At 42.4% G+C, this 25,579-nt stretch overlaps 2 protein-coding genes and 1 pseudogene across 2 annotated transcripts in view; 2 read left to right on the plus strand and 1 right to left on the minus strand.

The window, feature by feature from the left end:
• The window catches only part of LOC136157556 (zinc finger protein 678-like), a 466,372-nt pseudogene that overhangs the window by 277,112 nt on the left and 163,681 nt on the right, over window positions 1-25,579 (plus strand).
• LOC136157568 (zinc finger protein 135-like) overlaps window positions 1-25,579 on the minus strand; it is a 466,540-nt gene that overhangs the window by 275,967 nt on the left and 164,994 nt on the right. The window lies entirely within an intron of this gene.
• On the plus strand, window positions 1,916-24,863 carry LOC136157563 (zinc finger protein ZFP2-like). Its single transcript, XM_065919411.1, has 7 exons — window positions 1,916-2,212; window positions 2,297-3,110; window positions 4,448-4,635; window positions 8,452-8,547; window positions 19,010-19,136; window positions 23,912-24,073; window positions 24,859-24,863. Exons 1-7 carry the CDS (start codon window positions 1,916-1,918, stop codon window positions 24,861-24,863), a joined length of 1,689 nt encoding a protein of 562 aa, XP_065775483.1.

Here is a 25,579-nt window from a genome sequence, read left to right on the forward strand (position 1 = left end):
GTTGGGTGTAACACCATGGTTTGTACAGATGCAAGGAGAGATCTCAGCTTTTCTTTCTTAGTGACAAGGCCTTGGGGCTCAGCTGTGGTTTCAGCACCACCTGTACATTGGGACCGCCGACAGGCGTGTGTTCTGAATGTGCCCCTGGAGCCCATGAGTCTATTCTGATAGGGAGGAGGCTGGGGAGGTGGAAGCAGCTGTGGGGATCGTGAGATCACCCACCTAGGTGGGAGCCATTCCTAGTGCCTGCAGAGGCAGGGACAGGCAGAGGGGCAGAGAGGCTGCAAGGAGGTTTTTCCCTTCGGGCATCACTCAACAGCACCGCTCTGCTTCTCTGGTGGTTCAGGCTTCCTCCACAAGCATCCCATTTGCAGAGCTCGTCCCTCCTTCCCGTCCACTCAGGATGTCTCCTCACGGCCAACCGCAGTCCTCTGCCTGGGTCTGCTCTCCAAAACCCACGTTCCAGCACCCAGACCTTGTCTGCAGTCAGTACACCCTTTCAGGCTGGGTGGGCAGGGCAGGGGTCAGTACACTTCGTACAGGTCTCACTCTGTCCTTCATGCTGGTTGCCATGTTCTCTTCCCACAGAGAACGAGGCTCCCCTTCTGTCCCAACTGAGCTCCCCCCAGTGAGGGGCTTCCCTGCATGTGGAGACCTCGCCTCTCTTCAGATGCCCCAGGGTTTTGCGGGTCCCATCCGGCTTCTTTTCCTCTTCCCTTTCCTCCATCACTCTCTTGTCCTACCTGGCTCAGCAGAAATCTTTCTTGTCCTTTCAGATGTCCAAGTTCCTCTGCCCATGTTCCACAGGGCTCTGTGAGAATTTTTCCACTTCAAGATGTATTCTTGATGCTTTGGTGGAAAGAGATGAACTCCACGTCTTCCGAATCCTCTGCCATCTTGACTCCTTCTATCTCGGTTTTAGGCTTCATCTAGCCAAGTGTATGCCAATTTTATGTATATTATAAACTATATTCCCCAAGAATAGTAAGTAGAATAACTTATTTGGTATCTTTCAGCTGTGTCTTCTCATGACACCCAGTGTTTGAGGACCCAAAAGCCAGGCTTAGAAGATTTACTCCCAACAGTAAAGCTAGGAATATATGAAAGATATCACCTTAGAAGTTTACATTTAACCAAAGACTGGGAATCTATGAGGGCATATAAAGAGCGGAGAGCATGTTATGATGGACACAACCAAATTGGTTCAGTTTCCCATAAAGTAAACATTACCGCCAAAAGAAATCAAGGATGTGAATCAAATAAGGAAAAATCAATTTCAGATGACCAATATCAGTCATCAACAACTGCAGTTAAGTGTATATTTGTCAGCAAAGATCCACAGCATCTCTTGATAGATACATGTTCTCTGAAGGGAAATGTGGAAAATCTGGAAAGTCATCTAGTCTCTACTGGAGATACTCATTCAAACCTATACTCTGAGCATAGGTGTCTATTAAATATACATTCAAACAGGTCTGGAAACCAGAAACTTAAACATGAGGGGGAAAGTTCCCAATACAATCAATTTGAGGGATCCTTTAACAAGGGTTTCTTGTTCTTCAACCAACAACTCTTTTCTCCTTGTTCCAAAATCTGGAATGTTGATAATAATGGGAGAGACCTTATTCAACCATCATTGTTCAATTCATATGGAGGTATAATTAGTGTGGAACAACTTTCCAAGTGTAACAAAATGAGCAATGCCTTAAGCATGAGCTCTACCCCCAATAATTACAAGAGTATACGTGATGGAATGAGAAGCTCTTCATGCAATGAAACTGGGCATAATGTTGACCAAGACTCATATCTCCTGAAACAACAGGGACATCAATTTTCACACAACAATTCTAAACATCATAAGTGTAGGAATATACTTTATCAAAGCTCAAATCTTACTATTAAAACTTCTAAGAGTATGGATATTGGAGAGAAGACCTATGATTGTTATGATTATGGAAAAGTTGTTAACCAGTCTTCAAAACTTATTCAACAGCAGAGAATTCAGAGTAACCGGAAACATTGCAAGTGTCATACATGTGGAAAAGTCTTTAGTAACTCACCCAATCGAAGTAGACATAGGAAAGTTCATACAGGAAGGAAGCATTTCAAATGTGCAGCATGTGGCAAAGCCTTTAATCAGAGTTCATCTTTAACTGAACATCTGGGAATCCATGCTGGGGAGAAACCATACAAATGTACAGAATGTGACAAAGTCTTTATCTGCTCTTCATGTGTTACTCAACATCAGCAAATTCATACTAGGGAGAGACCTTATAAATGTACAGCATGTGGCAAGGCTTTTAAGAAGTGTTCAACTTTAACTCAACATCAGCAAATACATACTGGGGAGAGACCTTATGAATGTACAGAATGTGGCAAGGCTTTTAAGCAGAGTTCCACTTTAACTCAACATCAGCGAATCCATTCCGGGGAAAGACCTTATAAATGTACAGCATGTGGCAAGGCTTTTAAGCAGCGTTCAGCTTTAACTGGACATCAGCGAATCCATACTGGGGAGAGACCTTATAATTGTACAGCATGTGGCAAGGCTTTTAAGCAGCGTTCAGCTTTAACTGAACATCACAGAATCCATACTGGGGAGAGACCTTATAAATGTACAGCATGTGGCAAAGCCTTTATCCGTTATTATTTTCTTTCCCGACATAAGCGAATCCATACTGGTGAGAGACCTTATGAATGTACAGTATGTGGCAAGGCTTTTAAGCAGAGTTCAAATTTAACTCAACATCAGCGAATCCATTCCGGGGAAAGACCTTATAAATGTACAGAATGTGGCAAAGCGTTTATCCGTTATTATTGTCTTATTCAACATCAGCGAATCCATTCTTGGGAGAGGCCTTATAAATGTACAGCATGTGGCATGGATTTTAAGCAGAGTTCAACTTTAACTCAACATCAGCAAATCCATTCCGGGGAAAGACCTTATAAATGTACAGAATGTGGCAAGTCTTTTAAGCAGCGTTCAGCTTTAAATGTACATCAGCGAATCCATACTGGGGAGAGACCTTATAAATGTACAGCATGTGGCAAAGCCTTTTCCCAGAGTTCAAGTCTTTCTGGACATCAGAGATTTCATGCTGCAGAGAAATGTTAGAAATGTAAGGAATGTGGCAAAGGATTTCCTCACAGCCTCCCTCACAATCAGAGAATTCATACTGCAGAGAAACCCTGGAAATGAATCAGTGATAAAAAGTTTGGTCCTTAATATACAATTTTGAAAAAACGAGTGTTTTCTTTGGAAAGATACATGAATTAAATTAAAAAAATGTAGATAACTGCTTAATCAAACATCAAAAGTAACTCAATACCAGAGTATTCATACTAGAAAGCATTTCATTCGTACCACTTTTGTTGAATTACCCGAAGCAAAATTCTGTAGCAAGTATTCCATAAGTAAAACATACAAAATTGATATGTTAGTATGGATCACAAGATGAAGGGGTGGATATTTGCAGAGGTACAATTATTATTAATGTATCTTTGTTTATGTTAACATTATTTGAGATTATTAAGGAACCAAAACGAATGTATTTCAACTCTCAAATTACTACATGCTGTGATTTGTTTCTACTGTATATATGAACTTATGTTTTTGATGGTTGTACCCCAATGGTAAGAGAAGCCCTTCTATGTGAAGTGGGAATCATTTATATTTATTCTCCAATTTATAAGATTAAGAACACAGTCATGTTATATACACACTAAACCTCTGAATGGATGTATTTGTCACTGATGTGAATCACCTCTGTGGTCACCATGATATAAGTGTTCAGGGAATAATTCAAAGTAGGACAAAAGTTTGCTCTAAATTTTCAATTATTATGTCAGTTGCTCTTTAAGCATAAAACAAGAATAGTTCATGAAAATCTAAGGTATTTTTATAACAGCAACATAGAGAAATCATGCATATTATCTGGCAGGCTTGAAGTAAGTACACCTTCTCTTCTATCTGATGTAAATATAGAAATCTTTCTGGAAATGTCATATTAACATAATTAATGTCCATCCATGTTTACTAAATTAGCCTCCATTTTGTAAACCATATAAATCACATTCTCAGATCATTTCATCAGAGAAACAGGAAAGTTTTTAGAAGCTTGTAATGTGTATTTTAATCAAGGATCAAACAAGAATTGTAAAAGGTTTTATTCCATCTGTGTCAAATTAATGTACCTTAATGAATAAAAGTGAATGGTTTTTCAGTGTTACAATTGATGTGGAATGAATGAAGGGTTAACGCACCACCAGCATTAACCTCTCCCACCTATTTAAGGTTGCAGGAAATTTAACGTAATGATAAACTATTTGTAGCACAGGGGGATGGCATCTGTAGAAATTAGTTCCTTACTGCCATTAAACCTCTCATAACTTTATATATTTCCTACCATTTCTACATTGTATCTCCTCTCCGATTTTTTTTCCCCAGACTCGCCCTCCCGCCCCTCCCCCTCCTCTCCGATTTTTATCTACTTGGACATCGTGGTGGTTCTAATAAGAAGGATCATAGAGAGTACTGTTGAGAGCTCCCCTGAACGGCTCCATGCTGTTGCTGCCTCAGCGTCTGTCTGGGGAGCAGGCAGCCTGCAGGTCCTTGAATTCACACCAGTCAGTCCTGTGAGCACCTGTACTAGATGACCCCTTCCTTGGGACTAGCAGTCTTGCTGAACCCCAGGGTTTACTGCACAAGCTCCCCTTCAGTGATACCCTCTGAGCTCATCAGAATCCTGCTCGTCTTTGTTTGAATGGATCCCTCCACACTCAGACTGTGGGACCCATAGCACTTCACCCAGGGGCAGGTCTGAACCCCAAGTAGTGGAATTTTCTCTGCCTGGTTGTAGCCTTGATCTTCCTCAGTAGCCTTCAAGGCTTACTGTGAATTTTCTGAGGACCTAAACTCATAGTCATAAACTCACCTTCTGCAATTGTCCTTTGTTCTGCTGTTAGCTTAAACTTTTCAGGGGCTCATTTAAGCAAATGTAAGTTTAACAAAGTCACAAAAAGAATAATCAGAAGCCATGATGGGAAAATTCTGAGCCAAGATTTATAAAATCTTACCCTGTATCATTCTTAGCATTCTTAGCATCTTGTGTCTTGTAAGGCTTAAAGGAACTATTTTATCATGGCTTTGGCATACTTTGAATGCAATATATAAATATCTGAAGATACATACATAATATAATTTATATAACACATATTGAATACAAGATATAAATATCTGGAGGTATACATGTTAGCAGTGAGAAAACCAAGAAGGAATATTTGAGCGTATGTGTATTTTTACACATTTAACTTAGCGAATTTAGAAATGCGAAATGAAAACTGGTCATTTCAAAATTGGAGATGATTTACTAAAAAGTATAAAACTTGTCAATTTGTCGAATAATCTGTTTTGTCTACTTTTCATGGACTTCATTTCCTTAAATGTCAGGAGATTATGTTTTTTAAGGAACTTCCACACGGCCCAGCCACGTGACTGCACCAGCTTACATTCCCTCCAGGCATGTAGGAGGTTCCCTTATCTCCAAGCGCCTTAAGCGTTTATGATATTTTTAGTGGGCTTTTGGCTCATTGTTCTGACTGGCCTGCGGTGATGCATCCCTGTAGCTTTGCTCTGCATTCCTTATTGTTTAGCGCTGGTGAGCATCTTTCTTTGCCTCCTGCCCATGGAAAGAGCAAGCTGCCCGCCCGGCCTCAGCAGCTGTGGGCACAGGCTCAGTCTCCCCACAGCACGTGGGGGATTCCTGGGCCAGGGGTGCGGCCCTTGTCCCCGCAGGGTCAGACGGGTTCCCACTGCCGGTGACCAGTCTGCTTAACTTTTTTCCTTTTGAGACATTTATTTATTTATTTATTGGAACATAATTGCTTTACAATGCGGTGCTGGTTTGTGCTCTGTGACGTCATCAATCAGCCGTGAGTATGCATAAATCTTCTCCCTCTTAGCCCTCCCTCCCGTGGTCTCCGTTTCACCCCTCTGCTCAGCACAGAGCACCAAGCTGAGCGCCCTGTGGTAAACAGCAGCTTCCCACCAGCTACCTATTTTCACCATTGGTTCAGTTAGTTTGCTCAGTCGTATCTGACTCTGCGACCCCATGGAGTGCTGCACGCCAGGTCTCCCTGTCCATCACCAACTCCTGGAGCTTGCTCAAACGAACGTCCATTGAGTCAGTGATACCATCCAAGCACCTTCTCCTCTGTCGGCCCCTTCTCCCCCTTTCAATCTTTCCCAGCGTCAGGGTCTCTTCAAATGAGTCAGTTCTTCATATCAGATGGCCAAAGTATTTGGTGTGGTTAATGTTCTTATGTGTGCTCAGTTGTGTCTGAATATTTGTGGTCCCAGGGGCTGTATCCTGCCAGGATCACATCTGTCCATAGATTTCCCAGGAAAGAATACTGGAGTGGGTTGCCATCTCTTCCTCCAGGGGATCTTCCTGACCCAAGGATTGAACCTGCATCACGTGGATATCCTGCATCGGCAGGCAGAGTCCAGTCCTTACCCCTCAGTCACCTGGGAATCTAGTGAGAAATAAAGAAGAGATTAGAAAGCTCCATGATTACTGTGGGTTTCAAAGGAGGGACTTTGAATATACTAAGTCTAGAGAACTTTCAGGACCATGAAATAATTTGTGTTAAACTGTCATGATGAACACATGTTATTGAACACTTATCTAGAGGTATGGAGTTCACATTCCTAAAAGAGGAACACAGGGGTAAACTTGAGAGTTGATCTATTTACTGCCCGGGTAGATTCAGCAGTGATAACAAATGCTCGCTCTTGTGGGGAAAGCTCAGTAGGGAGATTGTGCACATGTGGGAAGAAGAGGTATATGGGCAATGTCTATACTTTATTCTCACTTCTGCTGTGAAACTAAATCTTCTACAAAGTTGGTATTGGTGAATGCATGCCGGACCAGCCGAGAGATTTCAGCGAACAGCACGACGCGTTCCTTTAGGCTAAGAAATAAAGACACAGGACAGATGGGGTCGAGTGGATCGCTGCAGTCAACGATGCTCCATTATTTCTCTAAGCTTCATTTATACTTAAACCAAGAAGGAGGCATCCCAAAGAAAATTTTTCCCCGTGTACATCATCTTTAAGATAACAATCATTAGAACTCTCACTAGGAGCCAGAGAACAGGAATAGCATTCTGATTTACTTTAGGGGTAATTGTAAAAAGGCTATCTGTCTGCGTCTTGTGTGCATTCAAGGCTTACTAGTGTTCTGTTTAACTTTGGATAGTAAATTCCAGAGGGGTGGCAGGATAGAGAGCTATGTCCTTGAAGGGACCCTTGATAATCAATCAAGGCAGCTCCCAGAGTCAGCTCTTTCAAGCCTGTCCCCGAAAATGCAGACTGAATATTTTTTAGAATATATAATATGAGAAAGATGTATATGCTTCCATCTTTAATTTTCCTTGGTCATTATACTTTAAAGATGTGGGAAAATAGAGCTCTCTAAATGGAGCAGACAACAAACTGGAGCAGTTGATTCATAAAACCTTGAAAAACACACACAGGAAGTAGAGCAACAACATTCTCAGGTGTTAACTCATGTGTGATGTAACTTATGAAAACACGGATCATTACTTCTTTGGTTGGTCATCAGAGAGCATTTGGCTCTGCCCATACGCACTGTGAACCTAGCGTGTTCAGTTGAGTTCAGTTCAGTGGCTCAGTCGCCCTGGACTGCAGCACGCCAGGCCTCCTGCTGTCCCTGGTTTCTTTTCCAAGAAAGCGGGGATGGAAATGCCTCCAGGCTCCTGGTCTCTGAAGTTGGAGGTGCCACGCCTGCAAAGAGGTGGTCACAAAGCAAATCATTTTGTGAAAACCCGTGTCCCCAGGCTACAGAGGGGGGTGAGAAAAACTAAGGACAAGGGAGATCTTTGGGGAGAATTCAGCAAGTAAAGCCTGGCAGGGATCCAAGACCCCCAGGTGATTCCCACCACTCACTCACCTCTCCCCTCCCAGCCTCCAAGGCTACAGGCAGGCTGTGGACCACCCACCCATCCTAGAAAGAGCACCTCCCCAGGGAATCAGGTTGACTTTCTTTGTTTCTAGAAGTTCCCTCCCTAAACCCTCCCTTCCTGAGGGTCTCAGGTGTGAGGTCTCCCCTCAGGGCTCTGAATGTGCGTCTTCCTCTTGCATTTTTTTTCACAACCCTCAAGGCTGGGTCAGCTAGCTCAGAAGGAGGTCCATTGTTTCTTTTCAGCTGTTCTCTGTAACTCGAGAAGGAAGGAGAAGAGCTAGCCCGGACGATCTGCAAATAGTGTAGAGGTTGTGATTAGCATTATCAGGTTCGTCTTGATTCCCCACTACAGATTGGGAACACAGAAAGTCGAGAAGGGGCTCAAGTGCGAGGGAAACAGGAAAACTTTTTCTTCTCTTTCCCTACAGCAGTTGCAGGTTAAACAGCCGCATGAATGCCTTTGAAGGTATTTTCTCAAGATGCAGATGTGAGTTTGGGATGTAACATCCCCAGAGAAGACGCAGAGCAGGAGGAAGAAGAGGAGGAAATGGCAGCTTCTCAGGTACATGTCCTGTCCCGGGCCTGGGGCTGTATCTACTTTTCTTCCTGAAATGTCTGGACTGAGAATCTGCACACCTTTTGTTCTCTGCTTCTCACTTTTCTGCCTGGGTGTTTGTTATCAACTTCTTTATTTTTTCCTTTTCTTCTTCTCATAGTGAAGCCTGGCTCTTTAGACCACTTCTCCCTTGTGTCCCAGAATCTTGCCTCCCTTGTCTGTATCCTGGCTTTCTACGGAGCATGATGAATTCTCAGCATGAATTAGCGACTTTCAACTGGTGAATATATTGCCTTTGTGAGAGAGAAACACGGAGAGGCACTGGTATCCAAGATTCCCACTGGGATGTGGTTCGGTGTTGGGATCTTAGGGAACTAGGGGAAATGCCATGATGAGTTTCCATGTGGATGCAATTTCAGCTCTTTAGGAGTTAGAAAATGCCCTTATATATTGAATAAACTCAGTGATCCAGAATTTTTCAGAAAATGCTCAGAAATAAAAAGAAAACTAGGGCATACTGTCCTCTGTAATGCTAAGACTTAGTAGTTAAACACATTGTCAGGTAGTTAGAATAGGGAAAAAGAGTCCAAAATGGCGGTGGCTAAAAGACCTGGAAGGGAAAGCCCGGGAAAATAGAACAAAGTTCCTAGGACTGAAGTGAGAAAATCAGGTAAAACAAACAACGCACCCGCCTAGGCCCGATTTATATAAGACAGACCCAGGGGCTGAGAAACATAAAAAGAGGAGCCAAAGCCCTCTTCCTTCTTCTGTCTCTCTCTCTCTCCCACGCGATGGGACGATCCTCTCTTTGTGACTTTGGATCATCGTTTCCTCACAACTCGAAGGTGGATTTTCCGGCTATTATCTAAATAAATAGAGCTGTAACACTGATTTATTTAAGTGTTCTAACACGGTCTGTCCTCTGAGAGCTCTGACCCGACAAGGGGCTTTAACATCCATCACTCGAAACTTTTGTTGTGACGAGACAAAGATCCCAGGAACATACACTCGGGTGACAACATTGTTAGGATACAAACAGAGGAAGTATATATGAAATTAATTTTGCATAAAACTGATATTTTTTATGTTAGGTTCAAGTTATAATTTCCTTATTTTTTACAAAATGCCCAGGTTCTGATAGTGCTGCTTCTGTGTGATCCATTTACCCCGTGACAGATGATGTCTACTGGCTCTGGTGATTTCGCTGAGATTACCAGGCTATAAAGTTCATTTTTTTTCCCCCTCTGTCTTTAGACAAGGTTGTGGAAAATTTGAATGAGGAACATGTGAAAACCCTCACACTTAATGGAGAAACTCCACATCTTCTTGGTTTCTCTTTGCTTTGGAAAATGAACACTCACTGTGTTGATGATAGATACTGGGTTTTGGGAGTGGAAGTTTTCATCACTCAAGGCCAAGTGTGATGTTTCCAGTACAGTCCACGCTCATATCACAGAGAAAGTCTTACTCACATTTTTGCATTTTTTTAATCAATATATTTGCAACAATCCTATTGGTGCTAATCTGTTTTCACCTGTGTTGAATTTCTAAGACACAGCTCTACAAAATGATAGTTTTTCAAGAAATTAAAGTTTCAGAACCAAGAGCTCTAATTTATCTCATACTATTGTATATGTTTGCACCCTAGTGTATTTAAAATATAGAAAGAATATCATCCACAAGTAGATGTGTTGCAGGAAGGGGGACCCCTTCCAGGGCCCGAAACTGGGCTCTTGTCTAACACTCGGAAATGAATTGTCCAAGGAGACACATGTTGACAAAGCAAGAGATTTTATTGGGAAAGGGCACCCGGGTGGAGAGCAGGAGGGTAAGGGAACCCAGGAGAACTGCTCTGCCGCGTGGCTCGCAGTCTTGGGTTTTATGGTAATAGGATTCATTTCCGGGTAGTCTTTGGCCAATCATTTTAGTTCAGAGTCTTTCCTGGTGGCGCACGCATTGCTCAGCCAAGGTGGATGCTAGCAAGAGGGATTCTGGGAAGTGGACGGACAGGTAGTGTCTCCTTTCAATCTTTCCTGAACTCTTCCGGCTGGTGGTGGCTTATTAGTTCCGTATTCCTTATCAGGATCTCCTGCCATAAAACAACTCATGCAAATGGTTACTATGGTGCCTGGCCAGGGTGGGCGGTTTCAGTCAGTGTGCTTCCCCTAACAACTCCCCCCTGAGAGACTTCACACTCAAGATGCTTCTTGGGAATTGGGGCGGAGGTCTCTTTCTTCTGTAACTTCTTTCTGCTGTGCCTGGGCGTAGGCCTGCCTAGCAGAGTAGAAGTCTCTCTCTACCTGATCTAAGTTGGGGTGTTTTATATCTGAAACCAGCTTTCACTCTTGTAATAACAGCGACTTAGTTTGAAACTGTCAGCGCCTATCAGAGGTAAAATAGACAGGGGCCAAACAGGAGACCTAACAGGATGGTCATCACTGCTCCCCAGAAACAGGAGGCACCGCTGGGATGATTGGCGGGTGGTCAAGCGACAGAGCTGTGTTCTAAGAATCTTATGTTTAGTCTGAAGTTACCATCTTTCACCTGGGTGGGGACTCTAGTTCTGTAGAAGAACTCAAAAGACATTGTTATGCATATATTTTTTTTGAGTCGGAACCAGGACCCGTCTCAAGACTGTACCACTGTTTGATTGTTTCCCCTCTGTTTCTGTATTTTTTTCTTCTCTGATTGGTAATTGTTTGAATCTACCCTTTGGAACTCAGGGAAGGTCAAGGAGGCTGAATAAAGCCTATATTTTACAGTACAGTCGATCTGTACTCCAGAGTCGCCACCCCGCGGAGTCCTGTTTAGTTTTATTTAGGGAACAGGGCAACTATGACTGTGATAACTTTTTGTCAAAATGGGGCACAGGACCGCCTCAGCTTGGAGAAGAGACACTGAATTGAAAGTTTTCCTGAGTTCCAAGTCCTAGATTTGAGCCTTGTATGATTAAAATCTCAATCCCTTGGTCTGCCATTTTGTTGTAACATACCCAGTTAGTAGTAGCTGGAGAAGGGATAACTGGAGTTTTAATAGACAAAGTAAATCTCTTTCTTTTAGAAGAATAGGCTTGAAATCCAGTCTGGACCTGGCACTTCAGGGAGACTTGTAGCCAGGTGGCCAGTTGCCTAGTTTTATAAAAAGTAAGGTAGAAGTTACTAGCTTCCAGCAGACACTTTTGAGAATGGTAGCATCTAAGCCTGACACGATTCAGAAAACTCAAGTGTTTAGCAATACAATGTCTAATCTGAAATTACACCCATAGTAACACCTGGTTATTTCCCAGGATGTCTGAACCATAGCTGAGTACTCTATTTTGAGTTTTAATTGTAAAATTTTTCTTTAATAGCCAAAGCAGATGGCACCATTAATGATGTCAGTGTTTCTCTAGGTATGAGAAGATGCAAGAATTGGGACTCATAAAATCTCTTGAAAAGATCTAACTATCTGAAGGCCTGTTCTGCCAGTTTTTCCCAGAGCACGGAGCGCCTCATTCCTGATCTTCACCCTGAACTCCTTTCAGGGCCGTTGAAAGTCAGCAGTTGCAGTGGCCATGATATAATCACTGTAGATGTAGATGGCAAGTGTCAATCTTCAGTTGGCAAAGCCCCTTTTTGCTCACAAACTTGACAATGACTTTGAGGGGGGCATTTCATGACCATTTTATCCCATGGTGCTGAGAATGTCCATTCTCAGGTTTGGCAAAGATTTTGTCGACCGGCCTCTCAATGTGCTGTTACTGGATTAGGCCATAAAACAGTATCTAAAATTCTCTGGACCACCTGTCTTACTAGCCTCTGGTCCAGGAAAACATTCCCTCTTGTTGCTTTTTCTCATATCTAGAGTTACACTGTCATCATCATCGATTTCATAAGGAACTATATATTATTTTATCAGAGGCCTCAGTCACACATTTGGCAGTGTAAGAAACAGCCATTTTGTAAAACAGGTGAAATACAAAGAACATAGCCAGCAGTATTAGTAAAGTCACGAGTAAGACTTAAGAGCTTCCATTAGATGTAGCCCAGTATATCCCAGGTCGTCTGACTTAGTCTACTCTGTATGAATCTTTATCTTTCAGGGAAATTATACATTGGCACCACCATCTATAAGGCACACAGCCCAGTTTTCTAGTGTTACTAGACTGGTTATCTTTAGTATGATTTAATTGTTTTTAACACAGAGACTTTAAACCTAAATTACCATAGCTTAGTGTTATCTATATAAATCTATCTCATAATTGTGGGAGACTTTTTTCTCCTTTGCTAAAACTTTTTTTTTTTGTTGCTCTGATTGAGCTTGAGGAATAGAAAAAGACTCAAATTTATGGCCAGAGTCAGAGTAGGCATTATTAATTGGCCCAGTGAGGGGATCTCGTCTGGTAGTATCACAGTGACCTGAATATGACTATAATTTTCTTTTTTTAAGTAAATTTCTTCAGGGCCAACCAGTTAGAGTCTTGTAGTAGAGAAATTTACCAAGGTAACCCAGAACTAGATACAGGTAATTGGCCACAAACCCAGCAATTGGATTGATTTTTAAATCTAGCATAGTATCAGGCCTGTGATAGAAAAGCATTTGATTTATATGCAAAAGTCTAAGAAGTCAAGAAAACATTATAAATAATCATATGAATCAGGTCCAGCATCTTGGACAAGCTGTCTACCTCTGATGTTGTTGTCTTCTCATCCTGGTGTACTGTAGTTTTTCTTGTTTGAGCATCATTTTAAGGTGAGATCAGGTCAGCTGTCTTCTCTATAGATTAATCCAGTGTAGGGGCCTTTGGAAGTGGGAATTAATCTAAGAGTTAATTTTCTTCAGTTTCATTGTGCAAGAGTTAGTTAAGAGTACCTGATAAAAAGTCCTTCCATCCACGTTGGAGACCGTCCCTTAAATTATGTCTTTTTCCAGTCCTGGTTGCAGGTCATGAGGCATCCAATTTTCATCCAAAGATAGATTATTGAGGTAAGCTTCAGAAACAAACTTAGGGTGTTCTTTAAGAATTCAATTAAATTTGCATTAATATCACATAACAGCAAAGAACTATCCAAGAAATGAGTCTTACTACATGCAGACCTCCATGAACAAACTGGGATTTAACAATTTTTTTAAATATCTTTTTTCCCAAAGTTACCCTCATTTTTATCAAATATAACCAAATTAAGGCTATTTTGTTTGCAAAATAGGTCTGTTCTCACTAATTTTGGTCTGATGATTTATATAACCATAATTGATTATAGACTTTTTATTTTGCTGAAACACCTATAGAATCTCAGACTGAACTTTTAATATAAAACAGGGCTGGGAAACTCACACCAAAGGCTTATCACAGATTTTGAATAACAAATCTAGGTGAACTCTTCTCTTTTTAAGGTCTCAAAAATTCCTTGAGATTTTTGTACCTGTTAGTGAGATAACCTTTTGAGCTCATTTGATAAACTTACTGGAAACTTAAGAGTTTCAAATTTCTGGAGGAGTCAGATAGAGAGAAAATATAATTGTTTTGTTTATAACATAATTTTACCAAATTATTTTCATAATTAGTTTGAGAGGAATGTTTTCCTTACTCCTGGAAAACACAAGATTCAAACCTGTAATTTTTCAGATAGAAACCATAAAAATTATAAGCATATTCGCTGGTTCATTTAGTTCTTTGTTAACTTTTGTGAAGTCATCAGGTTTCTCATTAGAACACCAAGACATATCAAAATGTTAAGAACTCCATATAATTTCTAGGATATCTGTATTAGTAATTTTACCATACATTATAACACGAGCAGATTTATTGCTCATTTGATAATCTTTTTTATGTAATTTAACCAACCAAATAAACACAGTTTAATATCTCTCTTTGGGATGTTTCAGGGGCCCTCTGAAGCACCCCAAAGTTAGCTAGAGGCCAAAGGAACTTTAAAAGAATTCGATTTAGGAATTTTTATCGAAAAGATCAATTAAAAGCGTTTAGAACATTTGGTCAGATTTAGTCAATGTTGATGGCTGTATCATTTAACTTGTTGATATGTCACAATGGGCGTAAATACCAAGGCTCAAGGTCTAGTGAAAGTCAGCTCCGCCATCTTGGACCTAATTGGCTCTAAGCAGTTTTCTTACAACCATGTCATTCCTAACAAAATCCACTTATCTAACTAATTGTAATCCAATTTTAGAAAATCCTGATTATGCATAACTCTTTTTAGTATTTTTTCATACTATTTTACTGAAATCACTCTTCCTGCTTTCCTTTAGCAACCAAGAGCTAACTTTTATATTAGCATTTTATAGATTGGTGAACATAAATACCAGTGATAAATTCTAAAACCCTTGCTTTCTTAAAACATTTTAGGATGACATCAAACATTATTCATTTATGGTCCCAAATCTCTTTAGTTTTTCTGTAAAAGGAAGTCAGTGTTTAGTAGTAAATGTTTTAAAATCTTATTTCATTTGGAAATGACCTAATTATTTAATAGACTTCTAATACTTAGTTTAGCACAACCCTTAGAAATTTAAGTTACGCCAATCTGGGGAGACTATTGTAGACAGATATTCTTAAAGAATACAAACTCATATCTCATTTACATTTTTTAGAAGTTTCTTCACTCGAGGTAATTTCCTTGTTGACAAACTTGTAACAGATATAATATTTAACTTATATTAAACCTAGGTTTAATCTTCTTCTTGATGTTAATTACTCTAAGACATGTCTATATTAGATAGGTCAACAAACAAATATTAATATCAGATATTTAATACTGAATATTTCCCAGTTCACCTGAACTTGGAATTTATTGTTTAATTTAGAATTATTTGATTTGTAAGCGCTTACCTTTTTTTTTTTTAAGCCAATTAAATAGAGCTCATTTACAAATTAACCTAAAAAATATTACCCAGAGACAAAAACATACCAAGACATATTTAGACAGACACACTGCAAGATCTAGCTTCATTTTCTAAGTTTGGTCATGAATTAGATATTACAATATAAAATTTAAATAACATTTTAAAAGGCTTTTTTCCTTTTTCTCTTAGTCTCAGGAGTTAAAGATGGTCTAGATAAGTGTTCCTGAGAGCCCTGGTCTCAAGGCACAGGGAAAGAAAATCAAGTTTTAACAAAATGGCGGCAGGTCTAAATGGTGGCCAGACAAAGAAAACGGCTGTCACAAATCACTACACAGAACAGAGTTAAAACACACACATATAAACCTGGCAGTCCTCATCAGACACTCCCTTAAATACAAGAATGCAGTCTCTCAGAAAACCTTCTATAGAGACACAGAACTTGAGATGTCTTCATAGATTTCAAAAGGAGGAAAGGAAGCCAGGTTGAAAGAAGGAGGAGGAGGAGGCGGGAAAGGGGGGCAAAAGGGGTGACCTTACAGACGTCTCCTGCCACCTGCAGACACCCAGGCGTTACGGGACTTTTCCCTGGGCTTCCAGAGAAGGGAGGACTGGAACTCGGCCCTACCAGAAACAAGACCAGAATTCGAGTTCTCTGCCAAGAGGAGGTGATCAGTCTCCAATCCACAGCTCAGGCTGAGGCCCTTCGACCAGATTCCTGCGTCCAGGACCGGGGGACTAGAAAAACGGGAAGGATAGGAAGGGCTAAAGAGAGGAAAGAGAGAGGGAAGGGGAGGGAGGTCAATAAAATCTCTTGTTCCTTACCGGTCGGGGCACTCTGGCCAGTTGTCCGCGTCAGGAGGAGACCAGGGACAAAAGGGTCCCAGTCGCGGCCGCTGGGTCTGGTCCATTGGCAGGCAAGCTGGCCCCTGAGTACCCCGAGTGGTCAGGATATCAGTCTCAGCGAAGAAGATATCCCTTCGTGGTCGCCATTTGTTGCAGGAAGGGGGACCCCTTCCAGGGCCCGAAACTGGGCTCTTGTCTAACACTCAGAAATGAATTGTCCGAGGAGACACATGTTGACAAAGCAAGAGATTTTATTGGGAAAGGGCACCCGGGTGGAGAGCAGGAGGGTAAGGGAACCCAGGAGAACTGCTCTGCCGCGTGGCTCGCAGTCTTGGGTTTTATGGTAATGGGATTCATTTCCGGGTAGTCTTTGGCCAATCATTCTAGTTCAGAGTCTTTCCTGGTGGCGCACGCATTGCTCAGCCAAGGTGGATGCTAGCAAGAGGGATTCTGGGAAGTGGACGGACAGGTAGTGTCTCCTTTCAATCTTTCCTGAACTCTTCCGGCTGGTGGTGGCTTATTAGTTCCGTATTCCTTATCAGGATCTCCTGTCATAAAACAACTCATGCAAATGGTTACTATGGTGCCTGGCCAGGGTGGGCGGTTTCAGTCAGTGTGCTTCCCCTAACAGATGTATATATTTTAACCCATTAAAAATAATCTCGATTTTATTGACATGAATATGAATGACTCAACTGAAATGAAAATGAACTGATTTTATTGACATGAATATCGATGTTATTGGCATGAATATGAATGAACTCAGCTGAACTGAACTGAACTGAACATGAATCAGTTCAGTTCAGTCGCTCATTCGTGTCTGACTCTTTGCGACGCCATGAACCGCAGCACTCCAGGTCTCCCTGTCCATCACCAACTCCTGGAGTTTACCCAAACTCATGTCCATTGAGTCAGTGATGCCATCTAACCATCTCATCTTCTGTCGTCCCCTTCTCCTGCCTTTCATCTTTCCCAACATCACGGTCTTTTCTAATGAGTCATTTTCGCATCAGATGGCCAAAATATTGGAGTTTCAGCTTGAATATCCGTCCTTCCAATGAACATTCAGACTGATTTCCTTAGGATGGACTGATTGCATCTGCTTGCACTCCAAGGGACTCTCAAGAGTCTTCTCCAACACCACAGTTCAAAAGCATCAAATCTTCTCTCCTCAGCATTCTTTATAGTCCAACTCTCATATCCATGCATGACTACTGGAAAAACCATAGCCTTGACTAGATGGACGTTTGTGGACAGAGTAATGTTTCTGCTTTTTAATGTGCTGTCTAGGCTGGTCATAACTTTCCTTCCAAGGAGTAAGCGTCTTTTAATTTCATGGCTGCAGTCAGCATCTGCAGTGATTTTGGAGCTCCCAAGATAAACTCAGCCACTGTTTCCACTCTTTCCCCATCTATTTGCCATGAAGTGATGGGACCGGATGCCGTGATCTTAGCTTTGTGAATGTTAGCGTTTCCTTAATACTCTTAGGAAGTATACAGTCTCATTGTAATATATGTCTGTAAGCATGAAAATGTTAAAATTACCTTTTTTCTTGTTTTGGTATTCTCCCCAGTTATATAAAGTTCTTTTTAAAAAAAAAAACACGTATTTATGTTTGGCTGAGTTGTGTCTTGGTCGTAGCCTGCAGAATCTTGGAGCCATGTGGGAGACTTTGTTGCAGCAGGCACACTTTAGCTGTGGCGTGTGGGATCTAGTTCTCTAACAAGGGTCTGAACCCGGCCGCCTGACTTGGGAGCTCAGACTACCAGGGAAGACCCTATAAAACTCCTATACACTTTCTTTAGTGTTGTCTCTGTGTATTTATGTTTTCCTAGTTAAATTTTAGTTCACATAAACTGAAGCAAATTGAAGATCTGTCTTTTAATGAATGTTTGACAAAATATTTGCAAAACGGTGGAACAACAATGTTGCTGATTTTCTATTATTTATGTGATGCATTCAAGACCCTGTAAAAACTTTTAGAAAGACATATAGTATATACTAAATAGTTCAAAGGATTATTGCTGCTATGGGAACTATTCTATCAGACCTATCAATTTTGTAAAACACTTAAAATGCAAAGTTAAGTATAAATTCTTACCTTAGTGATTTACCTCTTTGCTATTCAGAATGGTCACTCATGTATTAGAGATTTCAACATTACTAGTTTAAATAAGCTTGTTAAAATGCGGCACATTGGCCCCACTCCAGAACTCTTAGATCAGAGCATCATGCTTTTTAAAACTATTTCCTGGTTCCTTGATAGGGGGCTTCCCTGGTGGCTCAGATGGTGAAGAATCTGCCTGCAATGTGGGAGACCGGGGTCCGATCCCTTGGTGGGGAAGATTCCTCTGGAGAAGGAAATGGCAACTCACTTCAGTATTCTTGCCTGAAAAATCCCATGGACAGAGAAGCCTGGCATGCTACAGTCCATGGGGTCGGAAAGAATCAGGCATGACTGAGAGACTAACATGCTTTCCTTGATAGGCACTTTATTCTGTGTCACACGAGTACAACTCTCAAAAATAGATAGGTCAATGTTGATGTGATTGTTTTATAATTTCTCTTCCAGATCAGAATAGTTTTTATAGTGGTCTGTGGATCATATCTCATTCTCTTTTCCTGGGGTTAGAAATACAGTGAAAAATACGGCAGTATAAAAATTATATTCTTGTGTAACACCAGACATTCTCTGAAATCAAAAGCATTTCTCTTGCTCGTTTCATCTTGGGTCACATTAGGAAGTCTTCCCAGGTCCACATGGCTCATGTCCTTTATATTTCAGGGGCTGCTGACATTCCAGGATGTGACCGTAGATTTCACTCAAGAGGAGTGGGAATGCCTGGACCTCGGTCAGCGGGACTTGTACAGGGACGTGATGTTAGAGAACTACGGGAATCTGGCCTGCTTGGGTGAGGATAACTTGCTTCCAGAATCCCTTATGTATCCTTAGGGTTTTGGTTCATTCATTCTAGAATGTCTCCTGGAATTTTCTGCTTTGTCCAGTAGAGGTTAAGATCCCTACTTTCCAGGGGAAACTGACCTTCTTTCTTGATGTAACCTGCCTCCTTGTGTTCAGTCGCTAAGTCATGTCCAACTCTTTGCGATCCTGTGGAATGCATCATGCCAGGCTTTCCTAGCCTTCTTTAATTCCCAGAGTTTGCTCAAATTCATATCCACTGAGTCAATAAAACTATGCAACCATCTCATCTTCTGCCACTCTCTTCTCCTGCCCTCAATATTTCCGAGCATCAGGGTCTTTTCCAATGAATTGGCTCTTCGCATCAGGTGGCCGAAGTATCGGAGCTTCAGCATCAGTCCTTCCAAGGAATATTCAGGGTTGATTTCTTTAGGATTGACTGGTGTGATCTCCTTGCGGACCAAGGGACTCTCAAGAGTCTTCTCCAGCACCACAGTTCGAAAGCATCAGTTCTTTGGTGCTCAGCCTTCTTTATGTTCCAAATATCACATCCACACATGACTATTGAAAAAACCATCGCTTTGACATTTGTTGGCAAAGTGATGTCTCTGTTTTTTAATATGCTGTCTTTGTCATAACTTTTCTTCCAAAGGGCAAGCATCTTTTAATTTCATGGCTGCAGTCGCCATCTGCAGTAATTTTGGAGCCCACGCCCACATCCCAAAACTAAATCTGTCACTGTTTCCACTTTCCCCGTATCTATTTGCCATGAAGTGATTAGACTGGATGCCATGATGTTAGTTTTCTGAATGTTGAGTTTTAAGCCAGCTTTTTCACTCTCCTCTTTGACCCCCATCAAGAGCCTTTCTAATTCCTCTTCAATTTCTGCCATTAGAGTGATATCATCTGTATATCTGAGATTGTTGATATCTCTCCTGGTAATCTTGATTCCAGGTTGTGATTCACCCAGCCCAGCATTTTGCATGATGTACTGTGCATAGAAATTAAATAAGGAGAGTGGCAATGTACAGCCTTGATGTAGTTCTCTCCCATTCTGCCACCAGTCAGCTGTTCCATGTACGATTCTAGCTGTTGCTTCTTGACCTGTATATTCTTCATTCTAGGTTCGTGGTAATTCGGTAAGTTCTGTGTTATAAAATAGTGCCACTCTCCTCATAAAACTGGAATTCCACTACCGGCTTTTGCCTTAGTAGTACTTGAGCATAATATCAGAATCTGATTTTGATGCATTTGTCTTTTAAAGATGCTTTCAAAAAACTATTTGGTGAAATCGTTTTTTTAATGCTATTTTAACTTTCTACCTTGACTTCTCTCTCACCTGAACACATATTGGATTGGAAATTGATGAATATCTCAGAAAACACATATTGCTTTTTCTGATGAACAGGTCTTGTGGTCTCTAAGCCAGTCCTGGTCACGTTTCTGGAGCAAAGGAAGGATCCCTGGGATGTAAGGGGAATAGAGACAACCATATACCCAGGTATGTGTCTATGGATGAAGCAGTTAACTGAGGTGAGAGGGACAAGCATTGTGGAGGAAGTCATACTTTGTCGTGTGGTTTGAGAAGGTCTGCTTCAGTGGAGATGATTTTGGATTCCCGTAGGTTTATTTCTGTCACTGTCATAGAGCATCATCTCCTGACCCATTCCTGATTCTTTTTATAATTTGTGTATTTTTTCTCCAGTGATTAATTTTCGCCTTTGCAGTTAGAACCAAAATATTTGTCTTCACCTGGAACAACCTGCATGACCTGATAACGCGTCCATTTTGGGGAGGTTTTAGAAAATCTGCATATTTCTGAGTAACTATATTAAGCCCTTTTAAAAGTCCTGATTCTGTCCCTCGTCAGAAGTGTGTGGGTGGAGCTGTGAAAAAATTGCCAAACTACTAGGAATACTGGGGACAGATGTTTTTTGTTTTCTACCGTGTAATTTCCAGTCCACTGGAAACTACACATATGACCTTAAAAATTTCATATTCAAATTCTTTCTTCACTGCACTGTTATAGCCATGCTTTCCGGGAAACAAACTCACTGAGGAGTAGTGCAGATAGTGCAGTGCAGTTTATTACACCGGGGGGCCCAAGGCAGAGTCTCCTCTTAGCCAAGGGCCCCAACCAGCATTTGTGAAAATCTTTTATACCCCATGTGGATGTGTCCAAACCCACCACCCCAATCCCTTGATGCTTACAAAGGAAGGGTCAATGCAATCACAGTAACCCCATCATTCACGTGTTATGTGTTCAAACAGTTAATAATAAATAAGCCCACGGTTACATTCCAGCCAGTTAATAACCAATAACCTGTGCTTACATTCTGATAGATAGTGTCCGGAGGCAGGGGTGATTAGTGTCTGTTTTCTCTTAGGTGATGAGGAACCTGGATATGATCGTCAAGGTTCCCCTCTCCAGAGGGGGTCTTATCCTTCTATTGTCTTTCCCACAGGCACTAAGCAGAGAGTTCAGAGTCCACTGGAGAGGTGGCCGAGCACGATCAGCACAGACAGGCCTGAGATGGAGTCCAGGTCCTATGAATTCCTTCTTCATTCCCCCCTCTTGATGCTCTTAACTCATATTATGAGCATTATTCATAGGTATATATTGCACCCCGGCTCTCCAACTGCCAATTAGGGAGAAGGACATCAACCTTTGGGTTACAAAATTCATAATACATTGTACAATTCAGGGTCCACAAAGCAGAACTATCAAGGCAACTCTAACAGTGGTAAATATAGTTTTCCACAAATCGCTCTTCACCCAATATAGGACGGAAAACCAGAAAGGAATTTTCTCATTTGACATCACTTTTAGCTGGTTTTTCATGTCGTCTAAAGTAGTCGATGCATTGTCAGATAAGTCAGGAATGTATACAAAACATTCAACCTTAATTATAGCACAGGTCCCTCCTTGAGCAGCTCTGAGTATGTCCAAAGCTATTTTATTATGAATTAGTGCTTTTCTCATTTAGTTTTGCTCTTCATTTAAGGCTTGGATGGCGTCTGCTCTATCTTGGAGGGCCTGTTTGTGAAATTAGTCAAGGACCTTACTTTAATCATAATATATTTGTTGTCCCTTCAGAGGGTACGAAAAAGGCAGCAATAAACTCATACCATTGAAACAGAGAACTTGTCCACCTAGCATGTAAATAAGGTAGATTTACTGGGGTTTGTTGTGGGTTAGGCTTTTGCTACACTGGCATTTATATCAAATGTAACCCCATGACCCGAGTCTATTGACTGTAGGGCTTACGCCAAGAGAACAAGGAGAGGTTATGATTGACAAGAGAGAGGAAAACCTCTTTTTCATCCCAAAAAAGAGAAAAGTGGTTTAAAATCTGCTTGGCGGAGAGGTGACACCCACCAAGGAAGTCCATCCTTCACAGACAGAGGCATAGTCCTACATACCCAGAAGTTGTAGGCGTTCTGGAAGTCCGTGTAGGAATGTGCCCATGAGGTGTAAACGTTGTCTTGAGTTGAGACAGAAGTTAAATTCAAAATCACGCTGATGAGGCCAAGAAGCAGGAGTTGATTGTGCGGCTTCACCCTGAAGGGGCTCCTCCGGGATCTTCTTTTCCTTCTTCTTAAGGATGGTGTTAGTCTCTCGAGGGTCAGTGGGGTCCCTCTGTGCAGTCCACTCAGCGTTTTCTGGCTCTGCGTGGTATACTCGCTTCACCCTCGTATGATGGATCAAGGGACAATACCTGCAACTTTAACTGCCGTAGGGGTAGTTAGAATAACATAAGGGCCCTTTCACCAAGGGGCTAGCAAATCATCTTTCCAATCTTTCACCCATACTTGGTCACCAAGTGTAAACTCATGAATCTGTCCCCCAAGGGGGAACGGCACCCTTTCTTGTACAAACTTAGTTACCCGATTTATTACCTTACCCAGTTCCATCTGCTGTAAAATCCTATGCCCCTTACCTGAGGCAAATTTGTTGACAGCTGTTTTATTATGGGAGGAGGCCTCCCATACACAATTTCGTATGGACAGTAGCCTTGGGACTGTGAGGTCATCCTGAGTCTGAGCAGAGCCATCGGAAGCAAGTCCACCCAGGAGCAGTCAGTCTCTGTGATCCACTTGGGGAGTCTCTTTAAGTGTCCGGTTGGCTCATTCCATCATCTCAGAACTCTGGGCCTATATGCACTGTGCAGTTTCCATTTGATGTTTAAAGTTTTGCTTACTTGTTGTACTAAATCAGCTACAAAAGCCGGGCCATTGTCTGATCCAATGCTGGTAGGAAATCCAAATCTGGGAACCATTTCCCTAAGCAGGCACCGGGCTACTTCTGATGTTCTTTCAGTCCAGGTAGGAAAAGCTTTTACCCATCTCGGGAACGTACATACCATGACCAGCAGATAATGGTAGTGTCGGTGAGGTTTCATTTCAGTGAAGTCCACTCCCAGGTGTTCAAGGGGCAGTGTGCCTTTCAGCTGAATACCCGGAGGATTTTGTCTGAATCCCCGAGAGGCAGCATTCACCTGTGCGCAGGCAGCATGGCCTAGGTGGGTCACTTGGTGTGTCTGGCTTACCAGAGTCTGTGCCAGCTCCTCCAGTACCAGTAGTTTGCCACTTGACAATTTCCAACATCCCTTTTCAGTCGTGATGGCCCCTTCCGCCTTGGCTAACCTGAGAGCCATTGTCCTTGTTTTATCAGGCTAGTGCCATCAGTATATAGGACCAAATTAGGGTCTGGAACCTTGAGCCCTTATTTAAGCAAACCCCAGATACCTTACTTCCTCTTTGTAGATCTGTGTCTTCTTCTTCGACACCTGGTGACCTGCTTCCATCAACAGCTGGAGCAGTGCTTTTGTCCCTTTCCAGCATTTTCCTCGGTCTCGGCAGCCACCAGCAGGTCATCCCTGTATGTAGGAGCCAACATCCATACTCTTCCGGATGGAATGAGTCCAGGTCAGAAGCCAAGGCTTCCCCATCGATGGCTGGGAAGTTTTTAAACCCTTGTGGGGTCGTCCCGATGAGCTGTTGTTTGGTCCACTCCACTGGATCTTTTCATTCAAAGGCAAAGATGGGCTGTGACGCTGGGGCGAGGCCTATGCAGAAGAAGGCATCCTTAAGACCTAGGCAAGTGTAAACTTTAGTGCTCGGTGAGAGGAGTCTAAGTAAGGTATAGGGGTTTGGAACTGTGAGGTGTAAAGTCACAGCAGCCTGGTTGACTAGCCTGAGATCTTGTACAGGCCTATAGTTCTGTCCTCCCTCCCTGTTGAGGGGCAGGATTGGCATATTCCAAGCCGACTGGCACTCTAGTAGAATGCCTGCTTGTTTCAATCTATTGATGTGGGCAATATGCCGGTTCAGACCTCTATCCGTAGCGGGTACTGGCACTCTCTAACCGGGATGGTGCGTGGTTTGAGTTCCATTATCCCTGGGGCATGATGTTTACCCAGCCTGGGAGGAGGGGTGTTGTCTTCCACCCAGACCTCAGGGAAAAATTGGGTTAGCTCCCTCGTGCTCTTCTGGCCCACCCGGTTCTGCCTTCAGACGCTCATGCAACCTGCCGGTCAGCATACTGAACCAGAACATCACATTGTCCAAAGCTGTTTCTCCCTTAAAGTCCATTCTGCCTTGGTGGGCTTGATCAGGTGCGAATGAAAACACAGATGGGTTAAATATCCCAAGTCCCAGGCCATCTCCGGAAAAACCAATTCATACTCACTTCTGTATCCCCCTCCTTCTAGCCTAACAATTCTGAGGGGGTCAAGAATTTCAGAGCATACAGGACACCTCCTGTGGGAGGGCAGAATACGAGCATACAAGGACCAGTTTCCTATCCTAAAAATCCCCTGGCGATCACTTGGTAATAATTTTCTCCGAGACGGGGTGGACAACCTCCTAAATGACCATCACAAATTTCCTTCCTAAACCCTAGCACACTCCTATCTGTGTACCAAGAAATCGCCGCCTGCCTATTTCAGGCTCCTATTCCAGTGGGTCCCCGCTTCTTCTTGTCCCTCCCAGGGGGGTGATCAGGCACCCTTTTCCACCCTGCTGGGTGCGTTCCTCCTCACCTGAGCGCTCAGTTTACCCCTGCTGCCGTCCACTACCTGCTGACGTAAAGATCCTGGCATTGAAAAGCAGAATCCTTCCAGAGGGGCGAGGCGCCTTCCCCCCTCTAGGATATTCAAGCTACAAAGCCTCGGGGTGGCCTCAAATGAGACCTGTCTCCTCAAAGTGAGGAGATTCCCGGCCAATGCACCAAATGTCATAGCCACGCTTTCAGGGAAACAAACTCACTCAGAAGGACAATGCAGATAGTGGAGTGCAGTTTATTACACCGGCGGGCCCAAGGCAGTCTCCTCTTAGCCAAGGGCCCCGACCAGCATTTGTGAAAATCTTTTATACCCCATGTGGATGTGTCCAAACCCACCACCCCAACCCCTTGATGCTTGCCAAGGGAGG

The sequence above is a fragment of the Muntiacus reevesi genome, chromosome 2 (assembly GCF_963930625.1).
Source record: "Muntiacus reevesi chromosome 2, mMunRee1.1, whole genome shotgun sequence".
In the NCBI taxonomy this organism is placed as follows: Eukaryota; Metazoa; Chordata; class Mammalia; order Artiodactyla; family Cervidae; genus Muntiacus; species Muntiacus reevesi.

Coding starts and splice junctions, on each gene's coding strand:
- LOC136157563 (XM_065919411.1), top strand. CDS start 1,916: ATGGATATTGGAGAGAAGACCTATGATTGTTATGATTATGGAAAAGTT. Junction 2,213..2,296: donor AATGTACAGAATGTGACAAA/GTCTTTATCTGC, acceptor GCATGTGGCAAG/GCTTTTAAGAAGTGTTCAAC. Junction 3,111..4,447: donor ATTTCATGCTGCAGAGAAAT/GTTAGAAATGTA, acceptor TTTTTTCCCCAG/ACTCGCCCTCCCGCCCCTCC.